This window comes from Oncorhynchus tshawytscha, linkage group LG26 (genome assembly GCF_018296145.1).
Source record: "Oncorhynchus tshawytscha isolate Ot180627B linkage group LG26, Otsh_v2.0, whole genome shotgun sequence".
Classification (NCBI taxonomy): Eukaryota; Metazoa; Chordata; class Actinopteri; order Salmoniformes; family Salmonidae; genus Oncorhynchus; species Oncorhynchus tshawytscha.
In genome coordinates, this window is record NC_056454.1 from 25,215,576 (window position 1) to 25,235,725 (window position 20,150).

Consider the following 20,150-nt stretch of genomic DNA (forward strand, 5'->3'; position numbering starts at 1 on the left):
AGACAAACAGAGAGACAGAGGGAGAGAGAGAGAGAGAGAGACAAACAGAGAGACAGAGGGAGAGAGAGAGAGAGACAAACAGAGAGACAGAGGGAGAGAGAGAGAGACAGAGAGACAAACAGAGAGACAGAGGGAGAGAGAGAGACAGAGGGAGAGACAGAGACAGAGAGAGAGAGACAAACAGAGAGACAGAGGGAGAAAGAGAGACAGAGGGAGAGGGAGAGAGACAAACAGAGAGAGAGAGAGAGAGAGAGAGAGAGAGAGAGAGAGGGACACACAGAGAAAGATACACGCACGCACAGCCATTAATTTTTTGGGGGAATCTCATTCATTCTTTCATTGAGCTTGCTCACACAAATACACACAAGGCCGCACAGACACTTACACACTTCCCTCATAATTTACCAAAGGGAAGCTGAAGAAGCATGTAATCATTTTGTTTACAGTAGCTTGAAAATCTTTCTTCTTACCCCTCTCTCACCCTAACATTCCATACCTCGCTCTCTCTCCTGACTGACAGTAAAGCAGAATCCTGTGTAAGTACTGTAGATGTGACCTCATTAGCTAGAAAGTGGGTCTCAGTTGAAAGTGAATGGAAGACATTTAGAGTCTCTCTTTCTCTCTCACTCTCTCACTCTCTCCCTCAAGTGGTCCCCTTGGCAGGAGTAGTGTTTGGCATATTTATATCACACACAGACCCACTGATGCAGCTCTCCTCTTGCAGCACTGCTTTAGGGAAATCAAACACTGCTCTGATAGAAAGAGGGGAGGTGAAAACACAGACACACATACTCTCTCTCTCGCTCTTTCTGGCAACTCTTCAAACACAGCCACATCTCCCCTGAGTGTATCTCAAGCCCACCCCGCCGTACAGGGTCTGCTGCCACACTACCACACCAGACCCAATCAACATAACCGGAATAGGACCTAACACCAAACCAAACACAGCCCAACCTTCATGTCTCCACCTGCTGCTGTCCCCGCCTTTACGGCTGTTCCTGTCTCACTCTGGACCTAATCTGCAGAACACCAGACCTGACCCAAACCCCTCTGATAGTCTAATCAGCAGAACACCAGACCTGCCCCAAACCACTCTGATAGTCTAATACTGCAGACACCACACCAGACCTGACCCAAACCCCTCTGATAGTCTAATCAGCAGAACACCAGACCTGACCCAAACCACTCTGATAGTCTAATACTGAACACCAGACCTGACCAGACACCAGACCTGATACCTAATACTGCAAACCCCTCTGATAGTCTAATACTGCAGACACCAGACCTGACCCAAACCCCTCTGATAGTCTAATACTGCAGACACCAGACCTGACCCAAACCCCCATGATAGTCTAATCAGCAGAACACCAGACCTGACCCAAACCACTCTGATAGTCTAATCAGACACCAGAACACCAGACCTGACCCAAACCACTCTGATAGTCTAATACTGCAGACACCAGACCTGACCCAAACCACTCTGATAGTCAGCAGACACCAGACCTGACCCAAACCCCTCTGATAGTCTAATACTGCAGACACCAGACCAGACCTGACCCAAACCCCTCTGATAGTCTAATACTGCAGACACCAGACCTGACCCAAACCCTCTGATAGTCTAATACTGCAGACACCAGACCTGACCCAAACCCCTCTGATAGTCTAATCAGCAGAACACCAGACCTGACCCAAACCACTATGATAGTCTTATACTGCAGACACCAGACCTGACCCAAACCTTTATGATACTGCAAGGAACCACTCTCCTTATGGCCAGCTCTTTTTTATCCATACGTACTACGTGTGTGTATATATGTGTATATATATATATATATATATATATATATATATATATACACACACAGTTGAAGTTGGAAGGTTACAAACACTTAGATTGAAGTCACTAAAACTCGTTTTTCAACCACTCCACAAATTTCTTGTTAACGTATTGTGGTTTTGGCAAGTCGGTTAGGTCATCTACTTTGTGCATGACATAAGTAATTTTTCCAGCAATTGTTTACAGACAGATTATTTCAATTATAATTCACTGTATCACAATTCCAGTGGGTCAGACGTTTACATACACTAAGTTGACTGTGCCTTTAAACAGCTTGGAAAATCGCAGAAAATTTTGTCATGGCTTTAGAAGCTTCTGATAGGCTAATTGACATGGTTTTAGTCAATTGGAGGTGGATGTGGATGTATTTCAACGCCTACCTTCAAACTCAATGCCTATTTGCTTGATCATGGGAAAATCAAAATAAATCAACCGAGACCTCAGAATATTTTTTGCAGACCTCCACAAGTCTGGTTCATCCTTGGGAGCAATTTCCAAATGCCTAAACGTACCATGTTCATCTGTACAAGCAATAGTACGCAAGTATAAACACCATGGGACCACACAGCCGTCATACCGCTCATGAAGGAGACGTGTTCTGTCTCCTAGAGATTAACCTACTTTGGTGCGAAAAGTGCAAATCAATCCCAGAACAACAGCAAAGGACCTTGTAAAGATGCTGGAGGTAACAGTTACAAAGTTATCTATATCCACAGTTAAACAAGTCCTATATCGATATAACCTGAAAGGCCGCTCAGCAAGGAAGACGCTATAAAAACTATAAAAAACGCCAGTCTACGGTTTGCAACTGCACATGGGGACAAAGATCATACTTTTTGGAGAAATGTCCTCTGGTCTGATGAAACAAAAATAAAACTGTTTGGCCGTAATGACTATCGTTATGTTTGCAGGAAAAAATGGGAGGCTTGCAAGCCGAAGAACACCATCCCAACCATGAAGCACGGGGGTGGCAGCACCATGTTGTGGGGGTGTTTTGCTGCAGGTGGGACTGGTGCACTTCACAAAATAGATGGCATCGTGAGGAGAGAAAATTATGTGGATATTTTGAAGCAACATTTCAAGATATCAGTCAGGAAGTTAAAGCTTGGTCGCAAATGGGTCTTCCAAACAGACAATGACCCCAAGCACACTTCCAAAGTTGTGGAAAAACGGCTAAAGGACAACAAAGTCAAGGTATTGGAGTGGCCATCACAAAGCCCTGACCTCAATCCCATAGAACATTTGTGGGCAGAACTGAAAAAGCGTGTGCGAGCAAGGAGGCCTACAAACCTGACTCAGTTTCACTTCCGACTTCAACTGTATATGTGTGTGTGTGCGTGCGTGTGTGCGTGCGCGCGCGTGTGTGTTTCTCACCAGCAGTAGTAGCAGCACCATGTCGGCGTGGTCACACACACACGCTATGTGCAGGGCTGTCCAGAGGTCCTCATCCTGCAGGTTGACGTTTAACCCTCGCTCGATCAGAACCTCAGCCACAAACACATTGTCATGACGAGCACACTATGGGATGAAGAGAGAGAGAGAGAGAAAGGGAAAGAGAGAGAAAGAGATAGAGAGAGGCGCGGTCAGATAGTGGTGAGCTAATTGAAAAACAGCAGGTGGATGTAGTTGTGTTTGTGCATGTGTGTGTGCATGTGTATTCTTACCAGGTGTAGAAGAGATCCTCCAGAGGAGATAGGTGTGTTGGGGTCAGCTCTCTCCTTCAGTAGACGCAGCACTGCAACATAGAACAGAGAGAGAGAAATACAAACGTGCAGCTTGGTGTGTGAACACATGTGGATGTAGTAACAGAGATAGGCAGGACATCAGGAGGAAATATACCAGATAAACAACGTAGGTAGACAACGGTTTATTAGGAAAAACCCAGTGCATTTTCCCAATAAAAGCGCAAGTGCAAATGCACACACAACACACAGCACACACACACGACAGCTTCCTCCTCTCCAGTAAAATCCCCCTGTGTGTGACTTGTTCTCTGTTTGCCCTTCAGGAGTCACTCAGTCAGTCAGTCAGTGTGTATTATAGCAGTCCTCCAGTATCCCCAATAGCACCCATTTCTGTTGTAGCCCCAGACAAACTCACTTGATTTAACTCAATGAGGGCTTGATGATTAATTGACTAGTTGAATCAAGTGTGCTTGTCCTGGACTATAACAAAAATGTGTGCTGTTTGGGGTACTGGAGGACTGGAGTTGGGAAACACTGTAGTTGGTCTGACAGGTGGAGCGCCTGCCTAGAAACACACGGCTCACTCATTCACATCCCGTCAGCTCTACTGAGCCACAGTGGACTGCACTAACACACTGCACTACAAATACAGTATCCATAACACTGACATACTGACACAGATTACCTGGTAATTCTCTACAAACCATTCTACTGTACTCACACATAGACATAGATCTGCTTTACAACGATCAGTACTCACCCACCAACATCTATTATTCACAAGGAACACAGAACTGCTGAGCCTTTACTCACAGACTAACCCAGATTTGCCCTAACCACTACCCTCAATAATGATTCTACACGAAAGCGATAAAAGGAGAAGGAAATTACTGAGGGAGAGTATTAGACACAGAGAGAATGAATAAAAGACTGAGATGGACAGATTTGAGGGCAGAGAAAGAGAAAGAGAGGAGTGAGGGGGGAGGTCTTTAGACATATTTTCCCTCAACAACAGTGATAAGCCAAGATGGATGCTGGATAAACACTGGGAGACCTTACCTCAGCAGAACACTGAACTACTCATGCAAGCCTCTGTCAGACTGGCATGCACTGTCATACACACACACACCTATAAAGCGTCTGTGCACACACTGACTCACTGACTTTCTGAAACACTCACTTAACCAGAGCCATTAGCAGTGAGTGTAACAACCAGTGTAATTACCAAGGTGAACCATAGTGAGGAGCCCCACAGGGTCGTTTTACCTTAAGTCAGGGGTACACAAATACTATTTGAGAAGGTCCGGTCAAACACATTTCCTAGAAGGCAAAGGTCCAGATAGATATTTGTATTTATTAATGTAGTAACAAACCCCTCCTTGCGGCCCATGCATCACCAAACTGTTCACACTCGTCCTGTTGGCGGAGATAAGATTTTGCAGTTTTAAGTGTGCGTTGAATTCTAAATAAATCACTGACAGTGTCACCAGTCAAGCACCCCCACACCAGCACATCTCCTCCTCCATGCTTCACGGTGGGAACCACACATGTGGGTATCATCCGTTCACCTACTCTGCCACACAAAGACATAGCGGTTGGAACTAAAAATCTCAAATTTGGACTCATTGGGACGAAAGGACAAATTTCCACCGGTCTAATGTCCATTGATTGTGTTTCTTGGCCCAAGCAGGTCTATTCTTCTTATTGGTGTCCTTTAGTTGTGGTTTCTTTGCAGGAATTCGACCATGAATGTTTGATTCATGCAGTCTCCTTTGAACAGTTGATGTTGAGATGTGTCTGTTACTTGAACTCTGTGAAGAATTTATTTGTCCTGCAATCTGATGTGCAATTAAGTCTAATGAGTTTATCGTCTGCAGCAGAGGTAACTCTGGGTCTTCCTTTCCCTTTGCAATCCTCCAAGCCAGTTTCATCATGTACTTCAAGAAACATTCAAAGTTCTTGACATTTTCTGTATGACTGACCTTCATATCTTAAAGTAATGATGGACTGTTGTTTCTGCTTATTTGAGCTACAATGGACTTGGTCTTTTACCAAATAGAGCTATTTTCTGTATACCAGCCCTACTTTGTCACAACACTTGCTTAAGAAAAAAGACAATCCACAAATGAACTTTTAACAAGGCACACCTGTGAATTGAAATGCATTCCAGGTGAGAGAATGCAAGGAGTGTGAAAAGCTGTCATCAAGGCAAAGGGTGGCGACTTTGAAGAATCTCAAATATAAATATATTTTGATTTGTTTAACACTTTTTGGGTTACTACATGATTCCATATATGTTATTTCATAGTTTTGATGTTGTTAGGAATTTTATGAATAATGACTAAACAATATCTACATTTTAAATAGAACTATAACTAATTAAACTTCTACTCTGTTTTATTATATCTGATTAATAAATGTTAATTCATAAGGAAGGGATTGTGTAGCATGAAACAGGGGGTAATTAAACATAATAAGTACCATTCAGCTAGGTTGGGGAGGAATGGATTGTGGGTTTTTAAGTAAGCAAAAAGGGCCGTTAACCTATGGTTGAACCGACTCAACTTAACTCTGGGATGTTTAGATAAGGCAGTGAGTGCCTCCCTGGGTTTTCCATTATCTGGAACTGTCTTCTAAATAGTGATGGATGAAGGTGAAGATTCCAGAAGTTAATCTTGATAATAGTGTGTGTGAGCTAGGGGGTTGGAATAAACGTTTGAACCTGCTTTGTCCTGGTCGATATGAGGAAGGACATTTTATAACCTATGACGTCATATTTTGTATATAAACTTTTGTTCGTGGTTTCATGGGAGCGAGCTCCGAGAATGAATACTATTATCTAATTTTGATAAGACTGGTCTCTGTATATTTTATGCAAATAGGAATCTTACAAATTCTTATAATTTAGACTGAGTGAATTTAATTCTAGGAATTATGAAATTCCAATGACAGATGTCTTCACTATTATTCTACAATGTAGAAAATAGTAAAAATAAAGAAAAACCCTTGACTGGTAGTATATATATATATATATATATATATATATATATATATGTTTCATTGTCACATACACTGGATAGATGCAGTGAAATGTGTTGTTTAACAGAGGGTACGGCACCCTTTGTAGCAAATTAGGGTTAAGTTTCTTGCGCAAATAAGAGCAAAAAGTTGAAAGCCCAACTTGATTCCCTAAAATTAAATGTTTTACTTTAATTCTGGGTCCGGATCCAGACCGTTGTCTGCCTATTGAGGATGGCTGACCTCAGCGGTCGTTATCTACACAGACGTGTGTATAGTGACAACTCACACACACAGCTGGTTAGGGCATATACATGTCAAGCTGAGCTAGGACATGGCACCACTCTAACAACGATGTAACAGTTTCACTGCGGTATAGTTTGACCTTGCAGTGTGTGTTTCAGCACAGCCAGTGGCATCCCTTGTTAGTGATTATTTTTCTGATCCTCAGGTAGTACAGGCCACTCCATTCATTTCCCTCTAGGTCATATACCGTAGGGACCCCACTTATCAACCAACCAATCTTTGCTTAGTCTTGATAATGGAGGATCCTAGTCGTATGGATGGATGTCTGGATGTATTATGAACACACGAGTACACAGTCACCGAAAGACACACACATTTACATGCACACACACACAGTCTTCTACTGGTCCTTACTGGAGCTTAAATGGTTGATGAGGAAGAACACAGCCTTCCTAAAGTCAATGAACACAATTATCTCTCTCACACACACACACACACACACACACACACACACACACACACACACACACACACACACACACACACACACACACACGCCCACACAAACACACACCTTTCTGTCTCCCACCTAAAAGCTCAGGAATATAACCCCACCTAGATTAGTAATTAAGGATAATGGTGGTTGGCTCACCTACAGTGCTTTAGTAGAATGGTGGATATCCCTTGATAACATTGTCTGCTAAATGACTAATGCACACACACACATTTATATGCGCACGCACACAGTCTTCTGGTGCTTAATGGATCTTAAAAGGTTGATGAGGAAGAACATAGCCTTCCTAAAGTCATTCAACACTAATTTCTCTCTCGCTCGCTCTCTCTCACATACACACACACATAAACACCATCTCTCTCCCGCCTAAAAGCTCAGGAATATAATCCCAACTACTGTGGGTTAGTAATTAAGGCTAATTAACATATGTGGTGGTTGGTTCACCTACAGTTCTTCAGTAGAATGGTGAATAACCCTGGATAACATTGTCTGCTAAATGACTAAACTGTGAAATCTGAACACTACTGTATATATTAATTGAATCACTAGTCATCAGAAATAATAGACTGATACAGTCAGGCATCAGTCTGGACGGCATCAGGTCTGTTTGACCTTCCACACACTAGAAGGACCCGTCTATGTGTTTCTATAGGGCATTGTTGGGCATGACTGAACAGAGGTCAGAAGTCAAGAGCTATGTATGTATTGACCCTCAGGGCAATCAAACAGAAGTGCTGTATGCTGGACCATATGGCTGATGTTCCGTTTCTGTTCTATTGGATCTAATGACAACACTTTCCGGTGTTGTGGTTCTATATTAGTCCATACGTTTACACTGCCCACTGTTCTGCTGTTCTATTGGTCCATACGTTTACACTGGCCACTGTTCTGCTGTTCTATTGGTCCATATGTTTACACTGCCCACTGTTCTGCTGTTCTATTGGTCCATATGTTTACACTGCCCACTGTTCTGCTGTTCTATTAGTCCATACGTTTACACTGCCCACTGTTCTGCTGTTCTATTGGTCCATAGATCAACACTGTCCTCAGTCCTGCTCTACTATTGGTTCATATGCCAACGCTACCCACTGTCATGTTCTATTGAAATTATTGACAGGTACTATCCAGTATTGCTGTGGACCATTACATCTCTACACACTCCAAGACCATGCCTTTTCCATCCCCTACACACAATACTACCACCTAGCTCATATACTACATACCCTGTCTTCATGATTAGCATTATTATCACCACTGTGCATACTACCTCCTTACTTACTTTTGATTTGATTATGATTGATATTGATGTTGTACAGTACTGTTGAGTGAGCATTTTGGCAGCAGTGTAAATGAATGTAAATCAGGTTGTTGCTCTTTTTCCCTGTGTTTAGTGTGTTTGTCTGTGTGCTCTGTTTCACCAGGCTGTTTGAGCGTGAAGAGGGAGAGGGAGAGTGTGTTTGTCTGTGTGCTCTGTTTCATCAGGCTGTTTGACCGTGAAGAGGGAGAGGGAGAGTGTGTTTGTCTGTGTGCTCTGTATCATCAGGCTGTTTGACCGTGAAGAGAGAGAGGGAGAGTGTGTTTGTCTGTGTGCTCTGTTTCATCAGGCTGTTTGACCGTGAAAGAGAGAGAGGGAGAGTGTGTTTGTCTGTGTGCTCTGTTTCATCAGGCTGTTTGACCGTGAAGAGAGAGAGGGAGAGTGTGTTTGTCTGTGTGCTCTGTTTCATCAGGCTGTTTGACCGTGAAGAGAGAGAGGGAGAGTGTGTTTGTCTGTGTGCTCTGTATCATCAGGCTGTTTGACCGTGAAGAGAGAGAGGGAGAGTGTGTTTGTCTGTGTGCTCTGTTTCATCAGGCTGTTTGACCGTGAAGAGAGAGAGGGAGAGTGTGTTTGTCTGTGTGCTCTGTTTCATCAGGCTGTTTGACCGTGAAGAGAGAGAGGGAGAGTGTGTTTGTCTGTGTGCTCTGTATCATCAGGCTGTTTGACCGTGAAGAGAGAGAGGGAGAGTGTGTTTGTCTGTGTGCTCTGTTTCATCAGGCTGTTTGACCGCGAAGAGAGAGAGAGGGAGAGTGTGCGAGAGAGAGAAAACAACCAGCTGTCATTTTGGGGAAAACTGAAAAACAGCTGTGGGAGACATATGTGGAGTTTCCATAGCAACCAGATGGGAGCCGTTGTGGAGAGAGGGAAAGAGAGATGGAGGGAGAGAGCGAGAGCTGGAGAGAAGAGGCGGGAGGAATAACGACAGAGGAAAGGAGAAAGAGAGAGAGAAGACTGATGTTCGCTGTTTGTCCCAGACCTCCCCGACAGACTCAAGTCTTTCATCCACCCTTTTTTCCAATAAAAGATGACCCTATCCTCCCTATCAGCATATTCCACTCTTCAGCCATCCAAAAGACCACATACTGCTTATCATACAGTCCCTCCAGCCAAACTCTAACCAGATGCAACCAGAATGCAAACACTGAATGGAATGCACTATGAGTCCAATGCCAACCTTGAATAGATTCCTGATGACTCAACAGAGTCCCCCTATCAGTTATAGAAGTGGAGTTGGATCAGACATACTTCTGTAGATGCCAGGTCAGACACATTCCAGAAAGGGAAACATGTTTCCACTCTAACGTTGTACTACCGCCAGACCTGGCAGAGGCACTCCAGTCTCTCTTGCATAACATGTATAAATTGCATTATGTACATGATTAGCGAGTCGCTGGTGTACAGTTAGAGTAGGCTCCACTACAGCCCTGAGAGCTATGTCTACTGAGTTAATGATATACAATGGAAGCAAGTGATGCCAACATGATATCATTGATAAGCGTCAATCTGGTATGATTCTGCAAAAATACAGGCATCAAGGAACCTGATGTGAATAGAGAAAAGCATCCCGGACATGCATTGCATTCAGGCAGGGAGACGTATGTAATGGATGCAGCAGGAGAACAAAAAGAGGAGTATACAGTTATACTGTAGCTTTACCTCTAGGGAGAGAGGGTGAGGGGAAGAAGGAGTATTACATAGTCGGTGAGTGGAGGGTATGTCTCGGCTACTTCATAAGGGGATGGAATACAAATGCACTTGTTCAAATCCCACTCGATCCATCTCTCTCCTTCTCTAAATGTTTCTCTCTGTTCTATTCATCCCAGAACTCCATCCTTGTGAATGCATCTTCAAATGCCCCTTCAATGACATGACATACATTACCTATCACCTCTTTTTCACATTCCTTACCAGTCCACCATCCATATTATGAGTTCCTATGTGTGTTCCGCTATGCCTCATCCCAACCCTCCAATATGAAACCTACTGTAAATTCTCATCCCTGTGAATTATTCCGTCTCAGTTCTTCTTATCAGACATTCATAGTCACCACAATCCCTCGTCTTGCATGGCTGCTCTATGTTTTCCAAAAGAGCTTTGGAGTCTTCTCTCCGTTTCCATCCTTCAGGAAAAACAATATACACTGTTCTCAGACAAGACACAATCCTAAGAGCACAGACTTCCATGATGGGATCTGTGATGCAGAAAAAAAGGTTATCTAGAGAGATTTGGGATTGTAATTCCACCGCATTATTTGGGGAATACTTTCTGTGAATCTCTGTGAGTATTATTATTATCATTATTTGGGGAATACTTTCTGTGAATCTCTGTGAGTATTATTATTATCATTATTTCTGTGAGTATTATTATTATCATTATTTGGGGAATACTTTCTGTGAATCTCTGTGAGTATTATTATTATCATTATTTGGGGAATACTTTCTGTGAATCTCTGTGAGTATTATTATTATCATTATTTGGGGAATACTTTCTGTGAATCTCTGTGAGTATTATTATTATCATTATTTGGGGAATACTTTCTGTGAATCTCTGTGAGTAATGCTTTATGAATTCTGTTAGAGTGATTAAGCTATGCATTCATATAGCCTGTTATGCATTTTTTTTAAAGGATTGTAGAAATTATTAAATGCAGTATTATGTGTGCATAGACAGATGGATCATAAAAAGTGTTAACCAAGTTTATTCTCTCCCGAACAATCTTGAAGCATTGAAGGACATTCAGTTAGTAGTAGTCTGTTGGAACAAGCTTCCCTAGGGCTTGACATCTTAATTAAAAAATGCTACAAGATATTCTGCAGCATATGTAAAAATGGAATCTAAATTACATTTGTACTGAGCAAAGCTCAGTAGCAACAAATGAGTTCACAAGTATGTGCTTTCCTTATTAAGTTTCTCTTAAGCTCCTCTTGTTTCTCAAGTAATATCTCTGGCTTAATTCTCACATTGGGTTAGATACCCCTATTAATAGTCTGTTCAACCTCTCTTTCGTATCGTCTGAGATTCCTAAAGATTGGAAAGCAGCCGCAGTCGTCCCAATCTTCAAAGGGGGAGACACACTAGACCCAAACTGTTACAGGCCTGTATCCATCCTGCCCTGCTGTTCTAAAGTCTTAGAAAGCCAAGTGAGCAAACAGATCACTAACCATTTCAAATCCCACGGTACCTTCTCATCTATGCAATCAGGTTTCCGAGCTGGTCACGGGTGCACCTCAGCCACGCTCAAGGTCCTAAACAATATCATATCCGCCATCGATAAAAGACAGCACTGTGCAACAGCACTGTGCAACTGTCTTCATCGACCTGGACAAGGCTTTTGACTCTGTCAATCATCGTATTCTTATCGGCAGACTCAACAGCTTTGGTTTCTCTAATGACTGCCTCGCCTGGTTCACTAACTACTTCTCAGATAGCGTTCAGTGTGTCAAATCAGAGGACCTGTTGTCCGGACCTCTAACAGTCTCTATGGGGGTGACACAGGGTTCAATTCTCAGGCTGACTATTTTCTCTGTATATATCAATGATGTCGCTCTTGCTGCAGGTGAATCCTTGATCTACCTCTACGCAGACGACACCATTCTGTATACATCTGGACTTTCCTTCGACGCTGTGTTAACAAACCTCCAGACGAGCTTCAACGCCATACAACACTACTCCAGTGGCCTCTAACTGATCTTAAATGCAAGTAAAACAAAATGCATGCTCTTCAACCAATCGCTGACCCGCCCGCCCGACTAGCATCACAACTCTGGACGGTTCTGACTTAGAATATGTGGACAATTATAAATTCTTAGGTGTCTGGTTAGACTGTAAACTCTCCTTCCAGACTTACATTAAGCATCTCCAATCCAAAATGACATCTAGGATCGGCTTCCTATTTCGCAACAAAGCCTCCTTCACTCATGTTGCCAAACATACCCTTGTAAAACTGACTATCTTACCGATACTTGACTTCGGTGACGTAATTTACAAAATATCCTCCAACACTCTACTCAGCAAATTGGATGCAGTCTATCACAGTGCCATCTGTTTTGTCACCAAAGCCTCATATACTTCCCACCACTGCGACCTGTACGCTCTCGTTGGCTGGTCCTCGCTACATATTTGTCACCAAACCCACTGGCTCCAGGTCATCTATAAGTCTTTGCTAGGTAAAGCTCCACCTTATCTCAGCTCACTGGTCACGATAGCAACACCCACCCGTAGCACGCGCTCCAGCAGGTATATTTCAATGGTCATCCTTAAAGCCAACACCTCCTTTGGCCCCCATTCCTTCCAGTTTTCTGCTGCCTATGACTGGAACGAATTGCAAAAATCACTGAAGTTGGAGACTTATATCTCCCTCACTAACTTTAAGCGTCAGCAGTCAGAGCAGCTTACCGATCTCTGCAGCTGTACACAGCCCATCTGTAAATAGCCCATCCAACCAACTACCTACCTCATCCCCATATTTGTTTTTATTTTTCTGCTCTTTTGCAGTCCAGTATTTCTACTTGCACATCCTCATCTGCAATTACAGTATATCACTCCAGTGTAAATTGCTAAATTGTAATTACTTCGCCACTATTGGTGTATTTATTGCCTCATCTCCTTACTCCATTTGCACACACATTATACAGATTTTTCTATTGTGTTATTGACTGTACGTTTGTTTATTCCATGTGTAACTCTGTGTTGTTGTTTTTGCCGCACTGCTTTGCTTTATCTTAGCCAGGTCGCAGTTGTAAATTAGAACTTGTTCTCAACTGGCCTGCTTGATTAAATAAAGGCGAAATAAATAAATACAATGTAAAACATTGATCAGTTCCCCTATTTGGTGGACAAAGGCCACAATAATCACAAAGAGTCAGTTATTGTGTCCAGATTTCTGGTTTCTCTCTCTTTCTCACTCCTTCGTTCAATCAACGGAGAGGATTTGGCACGGTGTCACAGCATGACATCTACCTTCCACTGCAAAGGCCCCTGGGAAAGGGATTGATGTGTGATGCAGACAACGAGCTTCTAGCTCTGACAGATAGATAACTGTACCAGAGCTGTATGGGAGTGAGGATGATCTTCAACACGGACACTATCAAGCTTGCTATACTGAACCCGATCAGATAGGATCAGTGATCACGCTTTGGGTATAGGCATGCAATTAGCTTGACTGTGTATTTAGACGTCTTGACAAAGGTGTGTGTGTGTGTGTGTGTGTGTGTGCATGCATATGTGTGAGCGTGGTGCTAAATGCTGAGGTGAGGAAGACATGTAACAATGACATCAGAGGCCATTAGTGCTTCTACTTCAGACAGACAGACAGACAGACAGACAGACAGACAGACAGACAGACAGACAGACAGACAGACAGACAGACAGACAGACAGACAGACAGACAGACAGACAGACAGACAGACAGACAGACAGACAGACAGACAGACAGACAGACAGACAGACAGACAGACAGAGACAGACAGACAGACAGAGACAGACAGACAGACAGACAGACAGACAGACAGACAGACAGACAGACAGACAGACAGACAGACAGACAGAGACAGACAGACAGACTAGGCTATTCACTGTCTGTCTGTCTGATCTATATGTGCTGATCAATAGAGGACAGACTCAAGAGGAGGAAGCGAGTAGGGAGAGGGGGAGAAAGGATGATTTTCCTACATGTAATTACACTTGTCTTAAGTGACAGGAGGTCTCAGTTGATTGTGTAATGTATGCACGACAGGGCACCCAATCACTGATACTGATACTACTCTACAGTATTTTAGTACAAACAGGGCGTTTCATAGTCAAAGAGAATCTCAACCGTTCTCATTCTCAGATTTGATATATTATGAAATCTAAATCACAACACAAGTCACGTGATCATATCATGATGTATAGTAATCTGATATTAAAACACCCTCTACTTTGGTTAGATGCAGAGTAATAATGGACAGATGCTAATATTAAACAGGTTTCCTAGGCATTGAAACACAGAACTATATTATGATTATCAGGTTATCAAACAGCTGTGAACTGCAACTGGACAGAGAGCCACTCTCTCACACTCAAGTAATATCTCTCTCTACCAGACCCCTAACCTCACATAAGATCATAAAAATTATTCATATACAGTAGACTCAATCTCATCAAACATATGATTTTGCAGGGAACGTAACATCTAATATCACCTCAATAACACAGCTACTGTATATACCAATCATTCCCCAGTGTGGAACATTCCATATCATCATTCTGGAATGGTATTGTGAATTGATTTTGGATTCCACGCCTCTTGAAGAGAACAGATGCTCCGGTCACAGCCGTGCCTCCCACTGATTAAGTTAAGAGATTACTTTAGAAAGGCAATTTCACCAAATGTCACTACCAATGCAAGTCCCGGTTTACATATAGCAGGGAGGAATCGAGCTGAAAAAGGCTCAGGTCTCTCTTGCCTCTCATTCTCTCTTTTTCCCCCATTCACCATATCCCTCCCTGCCTGTTCTTTTTCTTTGATTCTCACTTTCTACTTTTTTTTATGACATAGCCCTCTATCCTCTCCTTTCAATCTCTTTACCCATCTCCACATCTCTGTCACTCTCTATTTTCCTCTCTGCTTCCATCTTATTTCCTGCCAGTGATTTCTGATAAGATAAGTGTGTGTGTACATCTCTTATTACTAGCCTGCCTCGTCAGCAGAGTGTTTATAATTTATCTGTGAATCTGTGTCCAAAGCCAACTCCATACTGACAAAGTTGAATTGGGATAGACACACAGACGGAGAGAGAAAGAGAGAGATAGAGAGATAGAGAGAGAGAGAGAGATGCCAAACATTCTTTAAATGATAATGAGTCATGACGGTACAAGGTGTTGTTTTCTCATCTGGAATGGTTCATAGCCATTATTGTATCAATCAAAGAACAAATGAAATGAAAACATATAAATAATTACAGAGGGAGGTTGGGTGCCATGATGAATACCGTACACAACTAATACAGAAGACGTTCATACCACAGACATTCCACAGTCATCCAGAATAATATCCCCATGCCTCGCTATAGCTAGATAAATGTTTGGACACAGTCTATCACTGTCATTTCATAGCGTTACACTTCAATGAGAGATTCACCACCAGATAAGGCCTTCACAAGATAAAGCAAAGCAGAAAACCAAATCTGCTACATACATCTTTGAGGGTGGTATTTCCTCCATCATCTCCAGAACAGAGGAGCTGATCTCATCACTAATAACAATGGGCTGAGATGAGATCCCTGTGGAATACTAAGCATTGATTTTCCTTCCGGTTTTCCAGGGTTTGGGGATCTTGGTACAGGCAGAACCAACCCCAATTCCCACCCCGTCCCCCTAAATTACCCCCCTTTCACCCCAGATGGACCCCTAGGCTTCTCAACATGGGGTGTATTTAGACATTTCCTCCTCTCAAAAATGATTAAGGATTTTGCTGTGAATACAATTCCAGAAATGTTCCCACATATCTCCTGGGATAAAGGAGGCCTGAGGCGACCATGTTTCCTACATGGATTTGGAATGGAGTGGGATTGAGTCAGAAACATGCTGTGGAGCATTACTGTATTTTCCCACACAGTAATTGGCACAGACGTACACATACACAGAGACACAGAAACTGAGATTGCCTACAAATAACATTACACACACAGAGACATAGAAACAGTCAACAGGCCAAAGATCAGGGTTGGGGAGTAACTGATAACATGTAATCTGATTACAAAAAAACTATAAATGTAATCGCATACTCTACCAGCAAAGATATTGTATCAGATTACAGATACTTTTTTAAAAACGACAAGATTACTTCTTGGATTACTCTTAAATTCAGAAAGGATGTTAGTGAAACAAATACATTGAGACCTTTCTGCTTTCTCAATTACATTCAATTCAGCATTTAAAATGTTAACGATTTTTCCACCTGAGTGAGCCTGAGACCACTATGATGACACACCAAATGTGTATAAAGAATTATTGTTGTCTTCTTCTGCATTTCAAGGAAAAATTAATTCGAAAGTAACTGAAAGTAATCAGATTACAGTAATCCAATAGACACATTACTGACTACAATTTTAGATAGTTAACCATGGGATCATCAAAGCAACAAATCAGTAATAGCAGGAATGAAAAGAAGGCAATTCAGTCCGATGGTGTGAAATGAGACTTATCATCATGTCTCCATCTACACGGTATCATGCCTATGGAACATCAAATCTGCAGGACAACATCTTATCCAACAGCATCTTATCCAACAACATCTTGTCCAACCACATCTTTTCCAAAAACAACTTATCCAAAAACATCTTATCCAACAACATATTGTTCAGCATAGCCTTGACAGTTCCAAATCTAGTTAATCAGACCAATGGTTGGCAGCTGATTTTACCCACCATACCAAAAGCCAGTGGCAGTAACAGTCTTGTGCCAGTCCTGTACCATGCTGTTGCATGGGTGGTAAACAGTGGCGATTCATGCCCGGCCAAAGGACCAGGTTTTAGTCAGGCAGTTGCATGGGTACACCAGCTGCTCTCAAGTACCCCAGCTGAAGATCATTGGCAGCCCAAAGGGGGGAGATTAGCATAGTGACCTGCAATGGCTGCTGGGTGGTCTGACAGATACACACAGACAGCTGGGCAAACGGCTGGCAAACAAGAGCATGGGTGGCGAGAAAGATAAGGAAGGGATGGATGGAGAGAGAAAGAGAGCGAGAGAGAGAGAGAGAGAGAGAGAGGGAGAGAGAGAGAGAGAGAGAGAGAGAGGGAGAAAAAGGGAGAAAAGGGAGAAAGACAGACAGAGAAGAAAAAAGGGAAGGGAGGTAGAGAGAGAGAGAGAGAATAGGGAGAAAGAGAAGAGGCCATAGTGAGATAAATACATGTCTATTGTAAAAGCACTCATAGAGAATAGAGTATCCACTAGTAGTGATACTTTATGAAGACATAGAGTATGTTTGACTGCAGCTCTGTGTGTATGGGACTGTGGCATTAAGGGTAGAGTCCCTCAGATCCCTGCCTGGGGCAACAGATGATTTAGAGTCAGGCTGACAAGAGCTCTCTCTCTCTCCCCTCTGAGGTCTAGGTAGAATCCCTAATGAGGAATCTCTCAGTTGATAGAATAGGGAGGTGCGCACACACACACACACACACACACACACACAATCTGGTCAGCTGTCCTGGGGATAGTCAGAATAGCTGACGATGGTTGACTTAATATCACCTGCTCCATCGCACATAATGGGAGAAATCTCTGAGCTCTGTAATCGTTGTGCTGACCTGCACAACCCCTTCTGTATTAGATTACTTCTGCTTGTCTCCCAAGAGCTGCATTTCACTCTGAATATTAGCTAGGTGTGTTTTTATGAATAAGTGTGCGTGTGTTTGTGTGTGTGACAGAGTTAGAGAGTTTGTGTCATGACTAGCATGTAATCAGTTTGAAGAATGAGCTAATACTGCAAAGCTAATGGCCACTCCTCACCCTTGCCACATCCATTTGTCTTTTCCCAACTGCTGCACTAACACACACACACACACACACACACACACACACACACACACACACACACACACACACACACACACACACACACACACACACACACACACACACACACACTAAGCAGAATACTGATTAGCAGCTGAAACTCTGGAGAGGGAATGAAGAGTGAATATTGAAGGAGGAACAGAATACAAAGAGAGGAAGGGAGAAAAATAAGGACTAGAGAGATAGAGAGAGGCTTTTTTTATCGCTCCGTGGGAGGCACTGACTAAATGTCTTCTGTTCACTTTCAACTGAGACCCACTTCGGGATGCTGATAATGTTTTGAGGTCTGTTGCATTACTATAGGTCTGTAGGGATGGGTGTGGAGAGGGTAAACCCAAAACATGTGGACTAGGTCTGTTGCATTACTATAGGTCTGTAGGGATGGGTGTGGAGAGGGTAAACCCAAAACATGTGGACTAGGTCTGTTGCATTACTATAGGTATGTAGGGATGGGTGTGGAGAGGGTAAACCCAAAACATGTGGACTAGGTCTGTTGCATTACTATAGGTCTGTAGGGATGGGTGTGGAGAGGGTAAACCCAAAACATGTGGACTAGGTCTGTTGCATTACTATAGGTCTGTAGGGATGGGTGTGGAGAGGGTAAACAGACTAGGTCTGTGCACGCCAGTGTACACATGTCCGTATATGTGTGTGAGTGATTTGAAAGGGACTCATATGGTCCACAGAGAATGATGTAAGTGCTGTAAGAGTAGAGCTCATGGTCGGCAGGGTAGCCTAGTGGTTAGAGCGTTGGACTAGTAACCGGAAGGTTGCAAGTTCAAACCCCCAAGCTGACAAAGTACAAATCTGTCGTTCTGTTCCTGAACAGGCAGTCAACCCACTGTTCCTAGGCCATCATTGAAAATAAGAATTTGTTCTTAACTGACTTGCCTAGTTAAATAAAGGTAAAAAATAAAATGTATGCCACTCAGTACACACTGATCACTTCCCACTGCCTATTCTGATTGAACTGACTCAAAGCTCATAAAACTGTCAGAAGTCAATAGCTCAAATTAAGTGCTACTGAACTCAGATATGATGCCATCAGTTTGTGAATTTAATCTAAGACAGTTTTACAGAAATATAGCCATTACACTCTGGAAATACTAGCATCAACATACTCACACTCTTTATCTGTATAGCTACCCCCCATACAGACATAGGTAAACACAAACCTTCTTTGTCGTCGTGGCGTACGATGGCGTCCTGTATGATGTCACCGAGGCTGAAGCGAATGCTGTGTCTCTTCATGTGGCTGGTGCGCGGGGCTTTTACCTTGACTCCTCCTCCCAGTTTCTGCAGGGTCTTCTCCCGCTCATAGTACTCCCTTATTTGGTCACAGCGCATCCTCCTGACCAGACGCTGGCGCTGGCCAAACGGGAGAGACTCCAGCAGACACTGGTCGATCTCCATGTTCTGACGAAACACGTTACATAGCTGAAAACAACCTGCGGAGGGAGGGAGGGAGGGAGGGAGGGAGGGAGGTAGAGAAGGGAAAAGGAGAGAGAAATACATTAGCATATCATGTTTTGTGATGAAAATCTGTCTCAATAGTTTATACAAGTTGAAAATAGAGTGATGTTAAACATAGTAAAACAGCTACTAACAGACACTGCTGTTAGATACAGTAAATAACTCGAACTACTCCATGTTTATTTAAATATAGTCTGACACTGAGCGAATAGGACAACATTTGGATGATAAAGTACACCAGTGCTGTCTGTTTCACCTACAAGCCTTTAGTGTGTGTGTTTATAATGGACTACACTTGTACTGCCTTTATCCTCTGGGTGTTTGGAAAAAACCCCACACTGTTTAGTGTCTTCTCTCCTGCATCCCAACGGCTGTAGTGAATATCATGACTTAGCATGTTGCCTGTCCCAGTGGAAGAGAGCCAGTTGTTCTGCTCACTATCCAGTCGCTGAACCTATTATTGTCTGTCTGCCTATTACTGCTGCAGCACAGCTAAACCTCAGTAAC

At 42.9% G+C, this 20,150-nt stretch overlaps 1 protein-coding gene across 1 annotated transcript in view; it reads right to left on the reverse strand.

Annotated features, from left to right (window-relative positions):
• LOC112225027 (unconventional myosin-XVI-like) overlaps positions 1-20,150 on the reverse strand; it is a 180,939-nt gene that overhangs the window by 146,032 nt on the left and 14,757 nt on the right. Inside the window, 3 exon segments of the mRNA XM_042306657.1 lie at positions 3,212-3,355; positions 3,502-3,572; positions 19,346-19,618. Coding sequence (XP_042162591.1) covers positions 3,212-3,355; positions 3,502-3,572; positions 19,346-19,618 — 488 coding nt within the window.